At 37.1% G+C, this 22,006-nt stretch overlaps 1 protein-coding gene across 2 annotated transcripts in view; it reads left to right on the forward strand.

The window, feature by feature from the left end:
* MIB1 (MIB E3 ubiquitin protein ligase 1) overlaps positions 1-22,006 on the forward strand; it is a 119,028-nt gene that overhangs the window by 86,378 nt on the left and 10,644 nt on the right. For both annotated transcript variants that reach the window (XM_027127585.1, XM_027127586.1), the window contains exons 13-18: positions 4,860-4,992; positions 8,096-8,182; positions 9,935-10,096; positions 12,470-12,651; positions 14,040-14,232; positions 19,098-19,176. In XM_027127585.1, the coding sequence (XP_026983386.1) occupies positions 4,860-4,992; positions 8,096-8,182; positions 9,935-10,096; positions 12,470-12,651; positions 14,040-14,232; positions 19,098-19,176 (836 nt within the window). The remainder of the gene's footprint in view (positions 1-4,859; positions 4,993-8,095; positions 8,183-9,934; positions 10,097-12,469; positions 12,652-14,039; positions 14,233-19,097; positions 19,177-22,006) is intronic.

Consider the following 22,006-nt stretch of genomic DNA (forward strand, 5'->3'; position numbering starts at 1 on the left):
CTTCTCCCTTTTTTTCTTGATGAGTCTGGCTAATGGTTCATCAATTTTGTTTATCTTCTCCGAGAACCAGCTTTTAGTTTTATTGATCTTTGTTTTCATTTCCTTCATTTCTTTGTCATTTATTTCTGATCTGATTTTTATGATTTCTTTCCTTCTGCTAACTTTGGGGTTTTTTTGTTCTTCTTTCTCTAATTGCTTTAGGTGTAAGGTTAGGTTGTTTCTTTGAGATGTTTCTTGTTTCTTGAGGTAGTGTTGTATTGCTATAAACTTCCCTCTTAGAACTGCTTTTGCTGCATCCCGTACGTTTTGGGCCGTTGTGTTCTCATTGTCATCTGTTTCTAGGTATTTTTTGATTTCCTGTTTGATTTCTTCTGTGATCTCTTGGTTATTTAGTACGGTATTGTTTAGCTTTCATGTGTTTGTATTTTTTACGGTTTTTTTTCCTGTAATTGATACCTAGTCTCATAGCATTGTGGTAGGAAAAGATACTTGATACAATTTCAATTTTCTTAAATTTACCAAGGCTTGATTTGTGATCCAAGATAAGCTCTATCCTGGAGAATGTTCCATGAGCACTTGAGAAGAAACTGTATTCTATTATTTTTGGGTGGAATGTCCTATAAATATCAATTAAGTCCATCTTGTTTAATGTATCATTTAAAGCTTGTGTTTCTTTATTTGTTTTCCTGTTGGTTGATCTGTCCATTAGTGGAAGTGGGTTGTTAAAAGTCCCCTACTATGATTGTGTTACTGTCGATTTCCCCTTTTATGGCTGTTAGCATTTGCCTTATATATTGAGGTGCTCCTATGTTGCGTGGATAAATATTTACAATTGTTATATCTTCTTCTTGGATCGATCCCTTGATCATTATGCAGTGTTCTTCTTTGTCTCTTGTAATAGTCTTTATTTTAAAGTCTGTTTTGTCTGATATGAGAATTGCTACTCCATCTTTCTTTTGATTTTCATTTGCATGGAATATCTTTTTCCATCCCCTCACTTTCAGTCTGTATGTGTCTTTAGGTCTGAAGTGAGTCGCTTGTAAACAGCATGTATACGGGTCTTGTTTTTGTATCCATTTAGCCTGTCTGTGTCTTTTATAGTTAGAGCATTTTATCCATTTACATTTAAGGTAGTTATCAATATGTATGTTCCTATTACCATTTTTGTAGTCGTTTTGGGTTTGTTATTGTAGGTCTTTTCCTTCTCTTGTGTTTCCTGCCTAGAGAAGTTCCTTCAGCATTTGTTGTAAAGTTGGTTTGGTGGTGCTGAATTCTCTTAGCTTTTGCTTGTCTGTAAAGGTTTTAGTTTCTCCGTCGAATCTGAATGAGATCCTTGCTGCGTAGAGTAATCTTGGTTGTAGGTTTTTCCCTTTCATTACTTTAAATATGTCCTGCCACTCCCTTCTGGCTTGCGGAGTTTCTGCTGAAAGATCAGCTGTTAACCTTACGGGGATTCCCTTGTATGTTATTTGTTGCTTTTCCCTTGCTGCTTTTAATATTTTTTCTTTGTCTTTAATTTTTAATAGTTTGATTAATATGTGTCTTGGTGTGTTTCTCCTTGGATTTATCCTGTATGGGACTCTCTGTGCTTCCTGGACTTGATTGACTATTTCCTTTCCCATATTAGGGAAGTTTTCAACTATAATCTCCTCAAATATTTTCTCAGTCCCTTTTTCTCTTCTTCTGCTGAGACCCCTATAATTTGAATGTTGGTGCATTTAATGTTGTCCTAGTGGTCTCTGAGACTGTCCTCAGTTCTTTTCATTCATTTTTCTTTATTCTGCTCTGCGGTAGTTATTTCCACTATTTTACCTTGCAGGTTACTTATCCGTTCTTCTGCCTCAGTTATTCTGCTATTGATTCCTTCTAGAGACTTTTTAATTTCATTTATTGTGTTGGTCATCATTGTTTGTTTGCTCTTTAGTTCTTCTAGGTCCTTGTTACACGTTTCTTGTATTTTCTCCATTCTGTTTCCAAGATTTTGGATCATTAACTATCATTACTCTGAATTCTTTTTCAGGTAGACTGCCTATTTCCTCTTCATTTGTTTGGTCTGGTGGGTTTTTACCTTGCTCCTTCATCTGCTGTGTGTTTCTCTATCTTCCCATTTTGCTTAACTTACTGTGTTTGGTGTCTCCTTTTGCTTGCTGCAGGTTTGTAGTTCCCTTTGTTTTTGGTGTTACCCCCAGTGGGTAAGGTTGATTCAGTGGCTTGTGTAGGCTTCCTTGTGGAGAGGACTGGTGCCTGTGTTCTGGTGGATGAGGCTGGATCTTGTCTTTCTGATGGGCAGGACTGCATACAGTGGTATGTTTTGGGGTGTCTGTGAACTTATTATGATTTTAGGCTGCCTCTCTGCTAATGGGTAGAGTTGTGTTCCTGTCTTGCTAGTTTGGCATGGGGTGTCCAGCACTGGAGCTTGCTGGTTGTCAGGTGGATCTGGGTCTTAGTGTTGAGACAGAGATCTCTGGGAGAGCTCTCGCTGGTTGATATTACGTGGGGCCAGGAGGTGTCTGGTGGTCCAGTGTCTGGAACTCGGCTCTCCCACCTCAGAGGCTCAGTCCTGACACCCGGCCAGAGCACCAAGACCCTCTCAGCCACATGGCATAGACAACTGTGGTGAAAATCTTACTGGTGTCTTGGATTTTTCTTTGCTGGGCGATGTATCCAAGCCAAGTTCCCTTTGTCAGAAACATAGCAAGCCAAAATGCTAAGATATCCGAGGTTTGCAGTGAAGACAGGCCTTATTCACACGGCATCCAAGGAGAAGACAGGAGAACAAATTTGAAATCTGTATCCTATCTTATTATTTTTAATGATTACATTTTGTCTTTATTAAAACTTTTTTCACATGATTTAATACTTGAATATTCAAAACTCTCCAAAAGAATCATAAAGCTGAATTCCGTTTATCACATGGTCAAGTGTGTAAGGTAACAGATAATTTATGGCATTAGCGTCATGATTATGCTAAATCCAAACAATCAGTAGTATATTGTTGTACCAGTACTTTTCCCCATTAAGAATTTGAGTCAAAATCTACAGAATTTCTAGTATTCTATTTTAATCCACTGAATGAGGAGGTATAGAATCTTTATAATTACAGAAAATGAGCTAAAGCAGGAATCTTTAGCTTTGTATGATGAGGTCCATGAATGGAACCTTAGGGGGTTTGGACTCCCTCAAAATTGTATGTATAGATTTTTATGTGTATTTTCTGGGAGAAAATGGTTCATAGATTTCTAAAGAAGTCTTGTTACCCATAAACAGTGATTGTAACTTCAGTAACAACCACCAAAGGCTGTCTTAAAGTTTTGATTCTCAGTACACCTCGGGTCATAAACCTGTTTAAAAATCTGAGAAAAGCTATAAACTTCCAGATTTGAGTACAGTTTTGGAGATTCTTGAATCCTCCAAAGCTTGTTCTCAGATGTCTTGGATTTCCTGTTTGGGATTCATAGACCACTGCTGTTAAGGAAACATGCTCTGGCTCATGTTAGGCCTTAGTCTCATTATTTTAGAGACTTACAGTTTCATTTACACACATTCTTATTCTGCATCTTCAGACTGTTTCTCCATATGTTTATAACATTTCTCTATTAAAAATTTTTCTCTCATATGTATCACCTTACGAAAAACTATCCCGATATGTATCTTAGTGTTATTTCTTGCCCTTTTATACTCTATTGGCACAATTTTAAAAGCTTTTCTTTTCTGTGTTTACTGCCTTTTTTAGGTGTGAGGGAAGATTCAATATCTAATACGTATATCAGTGTGTCTGAGCCAAGTCCAATACTCTTTACGGGAGCAGTTATCTTAGGTCTCACTCCTAAAAAAAAGCAATTAGTTGATAGATGTATTAAGGGAGATTTTTTCCAAATTACGTTATGAGTTTTCCACACAAAACCTCTATGTTAAGAAAAGTTAGACTGGTTAGGCTTAGGAAAGTTGCTTCTGATTTTATTTTCCTTTTTGAGTGGTAGGCTAGCTTTTTCTCTACAAAGCATGATTTCTTGATAATTAGTTCCCCTGATTTTTTACGGTTTAATCTTTGGTGCTCTTTAGGATAACTTTGTCTTTTTTGCTTTGGAGATACTTTGTTACCATATCTTAAATTTTAAATACTAGATTATAGTGACCATTTTGTGTGTTTTGATATCAACTGGATTTAGCACTGCTAAATGACGTATATCACATTTTTAATTCTGCAGAGTTCATGATAATCTGCCAGCTACCTAAAATTTGTCTTATCACTATTTTTCCTTCTTAGCTGTTGTTACCTGGTTGTTCTTTATTAACTCTTCGTTAATATATACTATTCCAGTTGAACCTAAGAGATTCCACAAGGCCAACATATATCCTTATTAGGGTATATTTCTTTTACCTTTGGTATTTTTCCTCTCATGTTTCCCTTTTGTAGCACTCCCATTCTGTTTTGATTCTGTTCTCCAAACAGCAATAATTTGTTTACCTCTTACAATATCAAAAGGCTGTGTATTTAAGATTTAGAATTTTTTTTTTTTTTTTTTTTTTTGCGGTGCGCGGGCCTCTCACTGTTGTGGCCTCTCCCGTTGTGGAGCACAGGCTCTGGATGTGCAGGCTCAGCGGCCATGGCTCACGGGCCCAGCCGCTCGGTGGCGTGCGGAATCTTCCCGGACCAGGGCACAAACCCGTGTCCCCTGCATTGGCAGGCGGACTCTCAACTACTGCGCCACCAGGGAAGCCCGATTTAGAAATTTTGCATTTCTATTTGTCTCTAAGGGCATAATTTTCTTTAAAGAGAAGTATATTCATTTGATTTTAAAAGTTTCTTTTGAATAGTTTTTCTAAAGAAAATATTTAATTAAATATTTGACTTTCAGTGCAATGCGTGTTTTACTGTCGAAATTACCAAGACCGTGGATTGTGGATGAGAAGAAAGATGATGGTTATACTGCCTTGCATCTGGCTGCCCTCAATAATCATGTAGAAGTGGCTGAACTGTTGGTACATCAGGTAGGAAAAGCAGTTCAGTAATTTTTAACGATTTTGGGTCATTGCTATCTATTTTTTACTTCATCAACTACTTATTAGTTGATAATAAGTAAAATCCCATGATGATGGGATCTTACAGCAAAATCCCATGATGATGCAAATTCAGATATAATATGAATTTAGTCTTCCGCCTAACATTGGTTTTTGTTTTTATTTTTGTTTTGCCTGGCTGCGCCACACAGCATATAGAATCTTAGTTCCCCAAGCAGGGATCGAACTTGTGCCCCCTTCAGTGGAAGCATGGAGCCCTAAACACTGGACCACCAGGGAATTCCCCTAACATTGGTTCTTAAATGGAGGGAGTTAGTGGTGTGTGTGGGGAGAAGGGGGCGGGGAATCCTTCAGTCTCCAGTATTCTCTCTGCACAGTCTTCCTGGTTTGGTCCAACAAAATAGGCATCAATGAAAAGGGATTTTCCAGAATCACTGCCGCTATTGTGGAAGTATCACTCTGCTGTAGCACCAAGAACCATCATGTTGATATCTAAGCTGGTGTGGGCAGTTGCCACCAGGTAACACCAGGCTGCAGCTAGGATCTAGGGATGCAGTTCATGACTACTGCTGGACCCCTTGGATAGCAGCATAGGCTCACCTTGGGTCATTTCATTCATCTCAGGAATAAGATGCTCTACATCTTTATGAGATTGGATTTTGGGGGAAACCCATTTATTGCAATTTTATGATATTTTGGTGTATTCAGCAAAATTTTTAAATGCTTCAGTCAAGCATATGCCATAGCTAAGCACTAAAGTTCCCAAAGAATTATCTGTGATCCCTGACTTCAAGGAACTTACAGTCTAGTTAAGAAGATGAAACAGCAGAAAAATTTAGTAGATAGTACATTATGTGTAATTAGGTCATAGATCATAAGATAGACATTCCATAAACTACAGAAGTTTAGGTAAAAAAATAGTTCAAAAGTTAAACAAACCTTTCCCCTGCCATTGTAAGCCTTTATTATTAAAATTAATTTTCTTAGAAGTGTTGTTAATTATGATAAATTCCTTTTCATCCAAAATCCAAACGACTGACCTTAAGCCAGTACCACACTGTCTTGGTCATTGTTGCTTTATAGTAAGTCTTGAAATCAGTTAGAGTAAGTCCTCTAAATTTGTTTTTCTTTCTCAGAACTACTTTAATGTTCTAGATCTTTGGAATTTCCCAGTACATTTTAGAATCAGGTTATTAGTTTCTATTAAAAGTCTTTGGGGGAGTTTGATTGCTCTTGCACATATTAGGTTTATCTTTAAGTAATTTTTTTGATCCTATTGGTAAATTGTATTGTTTTAAAATTTCAATTTCCAGTTATGTATTGCTAATATATAGAGTTGCAGTTTTTAAAATATATTTACCATGTATCTTGTGACCTTGCTTAAATTACCATTGGTCATTAGGAAAACAGAAATTACACCAACTACAATGACTAAAATAAAAAATGCCAACAAAACCAGGTGTTGATTAGGATGTGGAGCAGTTAGAATTCACAAACGTTGCTGGTGTTTTTCAGGGTAGCCATGTTGAAAAACAGTTTAGCAGTTTCTTATAAAGTTAAACATATATTCATCCCAGCAGTCTCACGTCTAGATATGTATCCAAGAGAACTGAGGGCACATTTCCACGAAATACTCCTACTAAATGCTTGTAGCAGCATTATTTGTAATAGCCCTAAACTGAAAGCAAACCAAATGTTCATCAACTAGTGTCTGAATAAACAAATTATGGTATATCCATACAATGAATACTACTTTGGAAATTCTAAATGATGGAAAAAAGTTCAGAAAACTTAAAAGGAGATCCCTCACTTTCTGCATTTATATGAGAACAGACATGATAAGAAAACAACCTGAGGGAATTCACTGGTGGTCCATTGGTTAGGACTCAGCACTTTCACTGCCATGAGCCATCGCTGGTCAGTTGCTGGTTGGGGAACTAAGATCCCATAAGCCACGCGGCACGGCCAAAAAAAAAAAAAAAAAAAGGAAAGCAAGCTGAGATCAGGAGCCTAATGATTGCACTCAAAGAAACGTAAATAGTAAAAACAATCCAGAAACTCCCACCTTCTCGAACATGTCATAGCATGTTCAGACCAACCAAACTCCCATAAGTGAGTTTCAGCTCTACCTGATGCACCAAGCAGGTGCACAGGTAGGGGTGTCAGAGTTGTGATCATAGGGCGTGAATGGTTCTAAGACATAAATGGAATGATACAGTTTACTTTTTGACTCTGTAGCCCTCTACTTAATTTTAGTATTTTAAAAAATTTATTATTATTTTTTATCATGCCAAACATGGTGCTAGGCATTTTGACATTGTTATTTTTCTTAATCCTCACATTGACCCCTGGAATAGGTTGTGCCCTTACCATTTTGGAGCTGAGGAAATAGGCATGAAATGATACAGTGCTTGCTTAAACTCACAAAGCGCGTAGCTGACAACACTTGAACCCAGGTCCACTGACACTGTGTTCATTGCTTTTGCTTCTCCGTCCCTTTCCTCTGTGCTTGGCATCAGCTGTTCTCATGGTCCTTTGTCTATCTCAGGGCCCTGGTGGGACTTTCTGCTCTTCCTTCAATAAGTGTTTGTATGTACTAATTAAGCGTTATCTTCTTCTCACCCTCCAGCAGAGTTCCTTTTCACTGAATGAGGAAGAGCTCAATTATGCAGCAAGAGGAACTGACCTTATTAGGTCATTAAAAGAAATCTAGATCCAATGTGAAGACTCATTAATATATTTTCAGGAAATATTTACAGTTAAAATGAGCTGATTATGTCCATTGCTCTATAATGGAGATTAAAAGGGAGCTGTGTTTGTACTGTACTTTGTCCTTTAACTGTTCTTAGATGGAATCACCATAATAAAAATAATTATTTTAAACTTGCTGTTATACTTCAGAAAGTTTGCTGCCCTATCCACTTCTTCCTGTGTTACCATATGAGAACAAGGTCCCAGCCCCTAGGAAGGGGGTGTGGTCAGTAGTGTCCAGTGTACTGATTCTTTGCCAAGAGTTAGTTTAGTATGCTTCCCTCTTGTCACATTCAACTGTGTGTGCCTTGTTCTTCTTCAGGGTAACGCAAACCTGGATATCCAGAATGTGAACCAGCAGACTGCCCTACACCTTGCTGTTGAGCGGCAGCACACCCAGATTGTGAGGGTAACGTGTCTGCTAAAGTGAATCTTTGCTTCTTAAATCATACTTTGTTAGGTTTCTCAAAAGGCATAGCTGGAGGTAAAAATTACCATTTTAGGCTAATATTTTACATCAGTTGAGTAAAGAGTTTTAATTTGTAATAAGGAAGATCTTAAGATTCTGATATTCAAAGTCTTTATAATTTTGTTGCCAGATTTGTAAATTGCCAGAATATTAAATCAGAGGATTTCAGAGTAACTTACAAATTTTTTTTTTTAAAAGTATACTCCCTTTTAATTTTTATAATTGAGAGTGAACTGTAATTAAAGGCTTCGGCTAGACATTTGCCGAACAGATTCCAAAAAAGCTGACATGTATATTTTTATTTTACTAATCTGGTGATTCCAGTCAAAATACTTGAAAGATTATCTGTTTACAACTTTTTTGTAGAGCAGTGATTCTTAAAGTTTGGAGGCTGAAGCAGCAGCATCAGCATCACCTGAGACTTTGGTAGAAAAGTCAGTTCCTGGGCCCCACCTCAGACCAACCAAATCAGAACCTCCAAGGGTGGGAACTAGCAATCTGTGGTTTAACAGGCCCCCAGGTAATTGTGATGCATGTTCAAATTTGAGAAACTGTCCTGCAGAGACATTATATAATCTTTTTGAAACAAAGCAAGCAAAACAAAAGAAAACAGTAATTAGCCAAGACAGGTAGGACCATGTGCTTGAGATTGGTTTCTTTGTATGGTATCTTTCTAAAACTCTGATAACATTTACAGAAATGATTAGGGAACTTGTTGAAGCACTGTAAGCAAAGTTTTATGTTTACCACTTAAAATATCGATTGAGGGCTTCCGTGGTGGCTCAGTGGTTAAGAATCCGCCTGCCAATGCAGGGGACACGGGTTCGAGCCCTGGTCCGGGAAGATCCCACATGCCGCGGAGCAACTAAGCCCGTGCGCCACAACTACTGAGCCTGCGCTCTAGAGCCCGTGAGCCACGACTGCTGAGCCCATGTACCACAACTACTGAAGCCCACGTGCCTAGAGCCTGTGCTCCGCAACAAGAGAAGCCACTGCAATGAGAAGCCAGTGCACCGCAACCAAGAGTAACCCGCACTCGCTGAAACTAGAGAAAGCCCGCGTGCAGCAATGAAGACCCAATGCAGCCAAAAATAAATATTTAAAAAATTGATTGAGATATATCGATTATGTGTTATATGTAAGAGATTGCAGTTTAGCAAACACTTCACGTTTATTATTATTTAAAGTTCCCCTTGCCAAAAATTCTTCATTTCTCTGATATTTGGACTTATAACCCTTATAACCATACATTTGGAGAAAATTAACCAAAGAGAGTGGAAATAAATAACTTGCTTATTTAAATAATAGAAGAATTTTGAACGTTATGATTTGGTCCTATTGGAAATACTTAAAATATCCCAACTCACATATCTGAAATTAAAATGAGAAAAAAAATGTCCTAAATTTCCCCCAGTTATCTTGATCTTAGAGTAGATTAATTGAGCAACATTTTGGTTCTTATTTCTTTCTGCTTTCTCTAATTCAATATATTTGAATAACCAGGTTCATCATTATTTGTAAGGAGTCACAGGGTTGGGTATAGAGTAATTTAGCAAGCAAATACATAAGAATAATTAACTTTCACGGCAACCCCGTCAGATAGGTCCAGGGCTCTCACACTGTTACTTTAGAGATGTTGTAACTTCTTGTGGGTGGAATACTTTGGCAAAATAAGATGTTTTTCTCTTCTAGCTTTTGGTCCGTGCAGGTGCCAAATTAGATATTCAGGATAAGGATGGGGATACTCCTTTGCATGAAGCTCTGAGGCATCACACTTTGTCTCAGCTACGTCAGCTTCAAGATATGCAAGATGTGGGGAAGGTCGATGCTGCCTGGGAGCCATCCAAAAACACCGTGAGTAAAGATAATCTTTAATTCAGTGCCAGTGGGAGCATCTTTTAATGCAGAGGCTTATATTTATGGCTAATTTAACTTGCACCTGATAAGATATTTCATCAGAGCTACAAATGTACAAATTTAGTTTATGAGCTAAATACTAGTCAATGCTAACTGTATTGTTTTGCATTCTTACTAAAAGTTGTTTGGTTCTCCTTTTATAACTTTAGCCATTCAAACAGGAGTATTGTGGTATCTTTTTGTGGTTTGAATTTGCATTTCCTTATGACTGCTGGTATTGAACATCTTTTCATTTGCTTGTTCACCACTCATGTATATTTGATGAAGTGTCTCTTCAGACCTTCTTCATTATTTTGTTGAGCTGTTTTCTTACTACTAAGTTTTGAGGGTTCTTTTTATAAACTGAATACAAGTTCTTTATCAGATATGTGGTATGCACATACTTTCTCCCAGTCTGTAACTTGTCTTTTCATTCTTTTTAAAATTTTTATTTATTTATTTATTTATTTTTGGCTGTGTTGGGTCTTCATTGCTGCACACGGGCTTTCTCTAGTTGCAGCGAACGGGGGCTGCTTTTCATTGTGGTGTGTGAGCTTCTTGTTGTGGTGGCTTCTTGTGTTGCGGAGCATGGGCTCTAGGTGTGTGGGCTTCAGTAGTTGTGGCACACGGGCTTAGTTGCTCCATGGCATGTGGGATCTTCCCAGACAGGGGCTCAAACCCGTGTCCCCTGCATTGGCAGGTGGATTCTTTTTTTTTTTTTTTTTTGCTGTATGCGGGCCTCTCCCGTTGTGGAGCACAGGCTCCGGATGCGCAGGCTCAGCGGCCATGGCTCACAGGCCCAGCTGCTCCACGGCATGTGGGATCTTCCCGGACCAGGGCACGAACCCGTGTCCCCTGCATCGGCAGGTGGACTCTCAACCATGGCGCCACCAGGGAAGCCTGGCAGGTGGATTCTTAACCACTGCGCCACTAGGGAAGCCCTCTTTTCATTCTTTTAACAGTATTTTTCAAAGAGCAGAGGTTCTTAATTTTAATGAAGTCTGATTGACCAATTTTTCTTTTATTGTTTGTGTCCTGAGAAATCTTTGCTAAATCCAAGGTCACTAAGGTTTTCTCCTATTTTGTACTAGAAGTTTATAAAGTTTTAGCTGTTACATTTAGGTCTGTGGTTCATTTTGAGTTAATTTTTATATGCATAATATGAGGTATGGGTCAAAGTTCTTTTTTGTTTTTTTGTTTGTTTGTGGATATACAGTCATTCCAGCCCCATTTGTTTGAAAAGACTTTCTTTTTCTACTGAATTGCCTGTTGTGCCTTTATCTAAAATCAGTTCTCTTCTATTGATCTGTGTCTTTATCTATGTGATGTCAACCCACTGTCTTGATTACAGTAGCTTTGTAATAAATGTTGAAGTCAGTGGTATAAGTCTCTTCTTCTTTTTCAAAGTTGTTTGCCTATTCCGAGTCCTTCATGTTTCCATATGAATTTTAGATTCATTTTTAAGAATGTAAAGGGTTCTGAGACCAAAGTGTTTGAGAATTGCTGCTTTTCTATATGACCATCGGTAAATACTCTAACTCCTATGTGCCTCATTTTTCTCATTTTGAAACGAGGGGAAGTGAGTAACTACCTCCATAAGGTTGTAAAGATTAAATGAGTTAATTCATGGAAACTGCTTAAAATAGTTCTTAGTCCATTGTAGATGCTCCATAAATATTAACAATTATTATGACTATTATCAGACAAGATGTGTGAGTCAGAAGCTCAGATGACAGTAGGACCTGATCTGTCTCATTCTCCACTTCGTGGCTTAATTCCTGGTTGGTTCATTTCTCAGTTGTCTCTCCCCTTTTTGTTTCACGTTGGTTGCTAGCAGTTCCAGAGACAAATTGAGTAGAAAAGGGAGACTGTCTCCTCAATATCTCAATCAGAAGTCTTGTTCTTGAGTTTTATTGGCCTTAATTGACCTGATTTAGGTTATGTGTCACCCCTGAACTAATTACGTAGATGAGGTGGGTCTCTGAGTGGTTTGAGCCATCTTTGGTTCATCTCTAAAACTGGAGATGGGTCAGTCCTCATACAATACACCTGAGGAAATTGGGGGGTAGGTGTCATGGAGGAAGGATGCTAGGACTGCAACTCATAAGTGTCCACCACATCTATATAGTCTTGCCAGACATGTTTTTTACCACACATACATATTCATATATACATACATATATACGCAAGCACATGCACACCACACACATATACACACACATTCTTGCATATATATATATATATATATATATATATATATATATATATGGTGATAAGAATTGATAACAGATTCCTAAAGGGAAAATAATGACTTTTTTCATTTGATTTCAGTTAATAATGGGACTTGGTACCCAGGGAGCCGAGAAGAAGAGTGCAGCATCTATTGCCTGTTTTTTGGCTGCTAATGGTGCTGACCTTAGCATTCGAAATAAGAAGGGTCAGTCGCCACTTGATCTCTGTCCTGATCCAAGTCTCTGCAAGGCACTGGCAAAGTGTCATAAAGAAAAAGTCAGGTTTGTATTATTATCATAAAACCTAATATTCTGTACATAAAGTATCATGTGGTTCCACAGTTATAGGGAAATTAATATAATGAGGTATATACATTTCTTTTTTATTCTATTCTATTTCTTATTGAAGTATAGTTGATTTACAATGTGCTAATTTCTGGTGTACAGCAAAGGGATTCAGTTATACATATATATACATATTTTCCATTATGGTTTATTACAGGATATTGAATATAATTCCCTGTGCTATACAGTAGGAACTTATTGTTTATTTTATATATAGTAGTTTGTATCTGCTAATCCCAAACTCCTAATTTATCTGCCCCCCCCCCCACCTCTTTCCCCTCTGGTAACCATAAGTTTGTTTTCTATGTCTGAGTCTGTTTCTGTTTTGTAAATAAGTTCATTTGTATCATATTTTAGATTCCACATGTAAGTGATATCCTATATTTGTCTTTGTCTGACTCTCTTCACTTAGTATGATAATCACTAGGTCCATCCATATTGCTGCAAATGGCATTGTTTCATTCTTCTTTATGGCTGAGTAGTATTCAATTTTATATAGAGGTATATACATTTCTTTAAGTATATTCTTAAGGGGCATTTTATTAGAGCAAGGCAGAATGCATCTAAAAATATATAAATAGAGGCACTGTAATTACTGCAGCAATAACTTAAACACTGGGGTGTAAGGGGAAACCACTTTGAATGTGTACATGTGAGCCCGCGTATTCATGAGTTTCTGAAGATCCTAGTGGAAACAGAGTGTCCCTTTTCTATCTGTACCTGTAGTTGGTTGTGCATATGTATTTTTATGTCTTGTATATATATATTTATAGACGTGTTCTGTCTTTCTGTAATAGAATTTTATGCTCCTTAAGTGTAAGGGTACACTTAAATGTCAAAACAGCAGCTGCAGTGACATATTTCCAAAGTGCCCTGTCAGTTGTGGACTCTGATAAAGCTTCATTCTGTCTGTAGTTAACATAACTAACATGGGCTCTAGTTAGGATTTTTGTTTTATTCCTATATCCTGTGTCTTCCTCAAATGGTCCTATATAGATAAAACAGTTTCTGAGGGAAACTTTATGTTAATTTTTAAAAACTAGGGTGTTTGATTTCTTTGTTAGAAGAAGATTCACTCTTTTCCATTGGGTGAGGATTTGTTGAATTGAAATTTGAATTGTACTAGAAGTATGTAAAAATGCAGAGAAGTAGAAAAATATAGTATACAATGTTTCATATATAGATGTTAAAGCTTAATTTTTAACATAACTAAAGTTTTTTACCCATACTAATGATGCTCTAGATGTTTTAAAAAACATTTAAATTAATGAATTTGTAATATGAATATTCTCAGAGGCTTGATTAGAAATATTTTCTTTTATTAGTGGTCAGGTGGGTTCTCGAAGTCCTTCTATGATTAGTAATGATTCTGAAACCTTAGAAGAGTGTATGGTGTGCTCAGATATGAAGAGAGATACTCTTTTTGGCCCATGTGGACATATTGCTACCTGTTCTTTGTGTTCTCCACGAGTCAAGAAATGCCTCATCTGTAAAGAACAAGTTCAATCCAGGACAAAGGTAATATGTTTTTAATATAGCATTTTATTATTTTTTGAAGTTCTTTAAGACTACAGTTAATGATAAATAAGATTATATGATGCCACGTGTCTTTTAATTTTGTTCTTCCTAAGACTGATCTAAATATGGGAATGTATGATTTATACATTTATCAAGACACCAATTGAAATATGTAAACTACAGTACTAGTTAAAAATAAAAGTAATCTACTGTTTTACTTTCAAAGCGCCTTATAACCCAAAGGTGTATTTAATTTCACTCTGTGTTGTAGTTACTTGTATATTGCACCTTTCTTGAGTACATGTGGGTTGTTTTGTATTCCTCTTTGTAAAAGACTAGTTGATTTTCGGTAGAATATCACACATTCTGGATTTATTTGATTTTTATCACGGTGTTCTTTAATTTGTTTCTATATCCTTTGTGTTTTTGTAAACTGGAAGTTAGATCTAACTGCTTGATTAGGGTCAGCTTAGACATACTGGGCAAGAAAACTTCATAGACAATGCTATTCATTTCGTACTGTATCCCACCATTAGGCAAATAAAGTCTGATCATCCTGCAGTTTTTGGTGGTCAAATTCTGTATCTCCTCTGAACTTTTTATCTTATCTGACTCCTTTTGCTTTTTGAGAAGCAGTATTCTTTTCTGGGTTTCTGGTTTCATTTTTTTTTCCCATGTAACTGAGTGCTTTTCCATCTTACTCATTTTGCTTTACTGAAATAATTGAAAAAAGCAAAGCTCAAAGAAGTACACTGACAGTTGGGTCTTCAGTGCAGTTTTCCTGATTCTTAAGTCACTGTTCTTTCCTCTGTGTTATGATACACAGACAGAATTAAAACCAATGTCTGCAAGGGAGGGTTGACAGAACAGGAAGGTAGAGAGGAAGGATTATGTTGTCACTCCTTTTTAGACCAGTTCTGAATTCCAAGAATTAGTAAGGAGTCTGTTTGTATTTTAAGTTATGGAATTTTCAAACCTGTACAAAAGTAGAAAAACTTACATACCCACCAAAGAGATTTGCCAGGTTCGTTGCAGAGCCTTCGAATGTAAAGAAATAGCGACCCCAAGTGGTTAAAGGATTGTGAACATCTTCACTGAAGATAAAACAAATTGTAAAACTAGTATTTGGAGAGAGGGAGAATAAACAAACTTGGTCTCTTTAGCAATTAAAGAAATACAAATTAAAAATTATGAACTATTATTAGCCATTCTTGTCCAATTAGCAAAAATAAACTTTAAATAATGCTAGCTAGGAAAGAGAAATGAGTACTCTCTTAACACTGCAGTTGGCTGAATAAATGGGTTTACATTTTTTTGAGAGACCATCCTGACAATATATATACAAACAGTTACAATAAATATGCTTTGATATAGTAATTCCACTCCTGGGAATGTAATCTGAGGAAAAAAATCCAGAAGGGGTAAAAGTTATGCTTAGAAAATTTTTTTTTTAATAATAGCTGAATGGGTAAGTAAATGATTATTAGATTGGTTTGCTAGATAATTTTAAACTCTTTATCAGCAATTCAGATATGTAGACAGTTGCATCGGGAATCATTTTAAAAACCAACACATCTTTTATGTAGAGAGGAGAAGAGAATCATCATGTATTAAGCGCTGATTTTATATTAGGCATTGAACTAGACACTGTACACATAATATCTAATTTACTTTTTTTAATTGTCACATTTTAATGTTTGACCAGTATTTAGCACATACAGTTCTTAAAATATTTATATGAAGATGCTCCTTACGTACAAATAAATGGCTAGATCAATCAGAGTTTCACCTCCGTGTCGTCATTGCTCTTGAGACTTTTGTCTGTCTAGTTGCTAAAGTTTGGGATTTTCACTTCTTTCACCCATACTGTGCCTACTTTTCTTTTTAGCATATTAGCCAGCCAGATAGCTGACTCACACACCTTTGAAATTTAGCCATGGTCCTCAGCCCTTCCTTTATTTTATTTTGTTTTTAATTAATTTTCATTGGAGTATGGTTGCTTTACAATGTTGTGTTAGCCTCTGGTGCACAACAAAATGAATCAGCCATACACATAGAGAGATCCCCTCCCTTTTGGACTTCCTTCCCTTTTAGGTCACCACAGTGCATTAGGTAGAGTTCCATGTGCTGTACAGTGTGTTCCCATCAGTTGTCTATTTTATACATAGTATCAATAATGTATATGTGTCAATCCCAGTCTCCCAATTCCATCCACCCCACCCCTTTCCCCCTTGGTATCCGTGCATTTGTTCTCTACATCTGTGTCTCTGTTTCTGCTTTGCAAATGAGATCATCTGTACCATTTTTCTAGATTCCACGTATATGCATTATTATATGATATTTGCTTTTCTCTTTCTGACTGACTTCACTCTGTATGACAGTCTCTAGGTCCATCCACGTCTCTGCAAATGACCCAATTTCATTCTGTTTTATGGCTGAGTAATATTCCATGGTATATATGTACCACATCTTCTTTATCCATTCCTCTGTTGATGGACATTTAGGTTGCTTCCAGGTCCTGGCTGTTGTAAACAGGTCTGCTATGAACATTGGGGTGCATGTGTTTTTTTGAATTATGGTTTTCTCTGGGTATATGCCCAGTAGTGGGATTGTTGGGTCATATGGTAGTTCTATTTTTAGTTTTTTAAGGAACCTCCATACTGTTTTCCATAGTGGCTATATCAATTTACATTCCCACCAGCAGTGTATGACGGTTCCCTTTTCTCCACATCCTCTCCAGCATTTATTGTTTGTAGATTGTTTGATGATGGCCATTCTGACAGGTGTGAGGTGATACCTCATCATAGTTTTGATTTGCATTTGTCTTAATAATTAGTGATGTTGAGCATCTTTTCATGTGTTTGTTGGCTGTCTGCATGTCTTCTTTGGAGAAATGTCTATTTAGGTCTTCCACCCATTTTTTGATTGGGTTGTTTGTTTTTGTGTTATTGAGCCATATGTGCTGCTCGTATATTTTGGAGATTAATCCTTTGTCAGTTGCTTCATTTGCAAATATTTTCTCCCATTCTGAGGGTTGTCTTTTCGTCTTGTTTATGGTTTCCTTTGCTGTGCAAAAGCTTTTAAATTTCATTAGGTCCCATTTGTTTATTTCAGCCGTTTTTTTAGAGAGAGGAAAAACTTTGTTGGGAGCTATGAAAAGTTAGTGTACCTACCTCCAGGCTATGGGTTCCTTAGTCGCCCATTTCCGGGGTCTTCCTATCTCTGCTCCCCACTGTGTTTCTGGTAGTGTACTGCTTAGTGTTTGCAGTTTGTGGGCTGGATTTGTGTACTGAAGGTAAACATTGCCTTTGTTATAGTCTGACCTTGAGTAGGTCTTAAAGCCTGTATGTATAATCCTAGAGTTGGAAAGAACACCCTGGTCTTGCATCCTATAAGCTGTAGGCGACTGAAATGTGTTTCTTTCAACTGTTTTAAATCAAGTCAGAAACTTAGCAGATATCTTAGATCTCTTCTTCACCATTCTATACATTTTATTAGTTACCAAGTCTTCTTAAATATTTCTCAGAATTCTTTCTTCTACTCTGTATTGTTATGTCTTACTTAAAATATGCCCTCCTATCTCATAGTTAGAATTGTTCTAGGATATACTTGAATAAGGGCCACCTGAGTCCTCTCCTTGTCTTCTAATTGACACTTTAACACCTTGTGAAGAAGGATTGTTCTTTATTGTTCAGATTTTTTTAAATCTGCGGCTCTACAGTGTTAGGTAATTTGTTAGTATTGGAGCTGGAATTGGAATGCAGGAACATAAAGATCCTGACTAACCATGTCTTACTGCTTCCCACTAGATTACTACGACTATGTAAATTCTATGTACATAGCAAGGTCTAAGTTGGGAAGGTCCAATATTTTGGTTGTTTAGGTGAAGTGGTGGTCATCATTTTTGGTCAGTAATGTTAAATGACACAGATAGGGGTGAATGTGTGTCAGAAAGGAGGAGAATCAGTGAAAGATGGATGTGGGGCCAAGGGCAGTAGGCAGATGGGAGTCAGAGAACCAGAGCAAAGTTAAGAAATAGTTACACACGCAGAACTCAGATTAAGTGGAGAAGAGGAGGAAAAATTGAGGGAAATTATGAATAGGTTGTGGAGGACTTGTGGAGATCAGGCGAAAAGAATAGTCCAGAGCTCTGGGCTTCAGCCAGCGTGGGGGAATTCCAAGTCCTGGGAAAGGATGAGTTAGGTGGAATTCCTCGGATGTGGGTAAACAGAAAAATCCCCCTTAAGCTTTAGCTGTCTGGCTAATGTGGCTAGAATTTTATGAATATTAGAAATCTATCTTAGTCATTTGTTCTTTTGATTTTTCTCTCCAAAGTAGTTTTTTTTTTTTTTTTGATGTGGACCATTTTTAAAGTCTTTGTTGAATTTGTTACAATATTGCTTCTATTTCTTGTTTGGGTTTTTTTGTTTTTTGGCCCCCAAGGCATGTGGGATCTTAGCTCCCTGACCAGGGATCAAACCCACACCCCCTGCATTGGAAGGCAGAGTCTTAACCACTGGACTGCTAGGGAAGTCCTCAAAGTAATTTAAAAAAAAAAAGAAAAAAAAAAGAAAATTGAAGTCTAGTCTTGTTCTCCCTGACCTCAGAAGAAATGGAGTTTTTCTGTATCATTTTTTAGGACAGGTAGGGAGACTAAAGTGGAGCTAGACCAGTTTAGCTGGGGTCTGCAAAGATGTGAAAATGAGTAACCAAGAAAGTAGAGGACAGAGAAGTGTGTGTTAAATTCTTCTTTGCAGGAGTGTTTCCTTATAGAGGAGAAATACATTTGGATACAGAAGGAACTGTTAGAGTCACTAGATGTATTTGTAGATGTTTACGCTTTTGCTGTAACCTCTTTTTTGCAGATTGAAGAATGTGTGGTATGTTCTGACAAGAAAGCAGCTGTTCTTTTTCAGCCTTGCGGACACATGTGTGCTTGTGAGAGTAAGTAGCCCATACAGAACTTCCTCAGAATTATTATAAAAGTAGAAAGTGAAACAAATTATGTCTTTGAATTACTTTTTTAATAACTCACGAACAGAGGAGTTGGTGGGCCTCTAGAACCCTCCGTCTGTTCTCTGTACAAGAGTGTCACCTCTTTCCCTCCTTAGTCCTAAGTGTTAGGGAAGACTCGATGTACTGCATTCTCCCAGCTCAGCTTTTTCTTTTCTTTTCTTTTTTTTTTTTTTTTTTTGGAGTATAGTTGATTTACAGTGTTGTATTACTTTCTGCTGTACAGCAGAGTGGGTCAGTTACACACATATCCACTCTTTTTAGATTATTTTCCCATATAGGTTATTACGGAGTATTGGGTAGAGTTCCCTGTGCTATACAGTAGGTCCTTATTAGTTATCTGTTTTATATATAGTAGCGTGTAGATGTCAATCCCAGTCTCCCATTTATCCCTCTCCCCCTTCCTTCCTTCCTGGTAACCATAAGATTGTTTTCTACATTTGTAACTCGATTTCTATTTTGTCAATAAGTTCAGCAGTATCAGACAATACTTGTCCCTCTCTGTCTGACTTACTTCACTTAGTATGATGATCTCTAGGTCCATTCATGTTGCTGCAAATGGCATTCTTTCCTTCTTTTTTATGGCTGAGTAATATTCCATGGTATATATGTACCGCATCTTCTTTATCCATTCCTCCGTCAGTGGACATTTAGGTTGCTTCCATGTCCTGGCTATTGTAAATAGTGCTGCAGTGAACATTGGGGTGCATGTATCTTTTCAAATTATGGTTTTCCCCAGGTATATGCCCAGGCATGGGATTGTGGATCATATGGTAGCTCTATTTTTAGTTTTTTAAGGAACCTCCATACTGTCCTGCATAGGAGCTGTACCAATTTATATTCCCACCAACAGTGTAGGAGGGTCCAGCTTAGCTTTTTATTTCATTTGTTGTATGAGCACAAAATGACCACTTCTCACACGCAGGAGAAATTTATTTCCGAAAATGAGTGTTGATACATTTAGTCTAGCCTTTTTTCACATATGAAATTAACACATCTTCACCTTTATGTTGCCTCTCCTGTATACTTTCCCCCCGCTGAACCACCCACAGCAACCATTTGGGGCAATAATTTCTGGCCTTCTTAACCTTCCTTAACCTCTATGTCAAGAGAGCTTATAGAAATCTTCTTTGTGAGGATGATATTAAAGTTTAAGAGGAGTTTTAAGCTTTGCTTTTATATATCTCCCTTATTCTTTTCAAGTTAATATACTTAGTATTAATATCCTCCTTTTTGCTTTTTACTTGTCAGTGAAGAATTTTAAATAAGTTTAACAATTTATATTTCACTTAAATGGACCCAAAGTAAAGCATGGTGTTTCAGTCAGTTAGGTGTTGGTTTTTCATATAACATTTGACTAAAGTAACAAACTGTGTAATAGATTAATCTCATTGGCACAGATTTGCTTTAAGCATTGGTGTTTTGTTTGTTTATTTGTTTTTTTCATTTTGATAGACACCTCGTCAACTAAGAAAGGATCAAGGTTTTCTACTGTAACATTCTGCTCCACGTAATTGTTTCTGTTTACCAAAGACTGGTATAATGGCTATTATCAGCTGTCAGAGGGCATGAAGAAAGAGAATTCTGTCTTAAGTAAAAAAGAGCTCAGGTTATGTAAATTTTCATAGCCCAGGAGTTAGCAAACATTTTCTGTAAAGGGTCAAATAAAACATATTTTTGGCTTTGTGGGCCACATGATTTCTGTAGTAACACCTCAACTCTTTCCAATTGCTTACCTCTTCCATTGTAGTGCAAAAACAACCACAGACAATATGTAAACAAATGGGCGGGACTGTTTTCCATTAAAACTTTATTTATAAAAACAAGTGACTGGTTGGGTTTGCTGACCCTGTCAGAGACCAAAGTGACTTGAAAGCTGGTTATAGTTAGTAGTTGGTAATACAGATTCTAGAGCCTTAAAGTAATATTTTCCCCCAGGAGTTTCCCAACGTTTTTACATTATTTTTGCTTTAGAATGTAACAAAAGCAACAGCTAACTTTTATTGAGCTCTTAATTTGTACCAGGCATTTTAATCTTTTTCTGAGTGTTTCCTCTTTTATCTTTACAAGAAACCTAAGAAGTAGAGTTTTCTCCATTTTACAGATCATTGGTAAACATTTATTTGCTAGGGAAGATGAAATTGAGGTGGAAAATGTCCCTTTCTCAAGGAGTATACAGTACAGCAGGTGGTCCAGTCCCCACATCACAGTAATCAAAGGAAGGGGAAATTACATCCCTTTTGGAGGGATGGAAGAAAGATTTTATATAAACAATATAACAACCTAACTTAATAGCTACAAGAATTTAAAATAATTGTGGTTACATATTATATACTCAGGCAATTAAATTAATTCTTTAAATTCAAGAAAAAACACCTGCCCTCAGATTGAAGACAAACCCCAAACCAGGTATCTACTAACATTAGCTCCTGCCTAGTGCATCTTGCCTAGGCCAGCATCAGACCCATCTCTGTTTAGGCCTCGGCACAGGATCGGCCTTGACAGAGAATTGTTATTCTCCGTCCACCAGCATAAGTACTGTTGGGAGTATGTGACCCCCTTGTCCACATTGGTGGTTTTGTGCTTTGTTAAGGTTTACTGTCTTGTCATAAGACATCCTGCCACAGTTTTTGCTATTTTTCCTGTTTTTGAAATGACAAAGACACTTGGTATATAGGCTAAGATATGGAGTATACTTTTCATAATAAATGCTAATGGGAAAGAATGTTGAAACACTGTGTTATTTTATAATTAATAACTT

This window comes from Aethalodelphis obliquidens, unplaced genomic scaffold (genome assembly GCF_003676395.1).
Source record: "Aethalodelphis obliquidens isolate GAN/ISIS:26980383/991018 unplaced genomic scaffold, ASM367639v1 scaffold32, whole genome shotgun sequence".
Taxonomy (NCBI): Eukaryota; Metazoa; Chordata; class Mammalia; order Artiodactyla; family Delphinidae; genus Aethalodelphis; species Aethalodelphis obliquidens.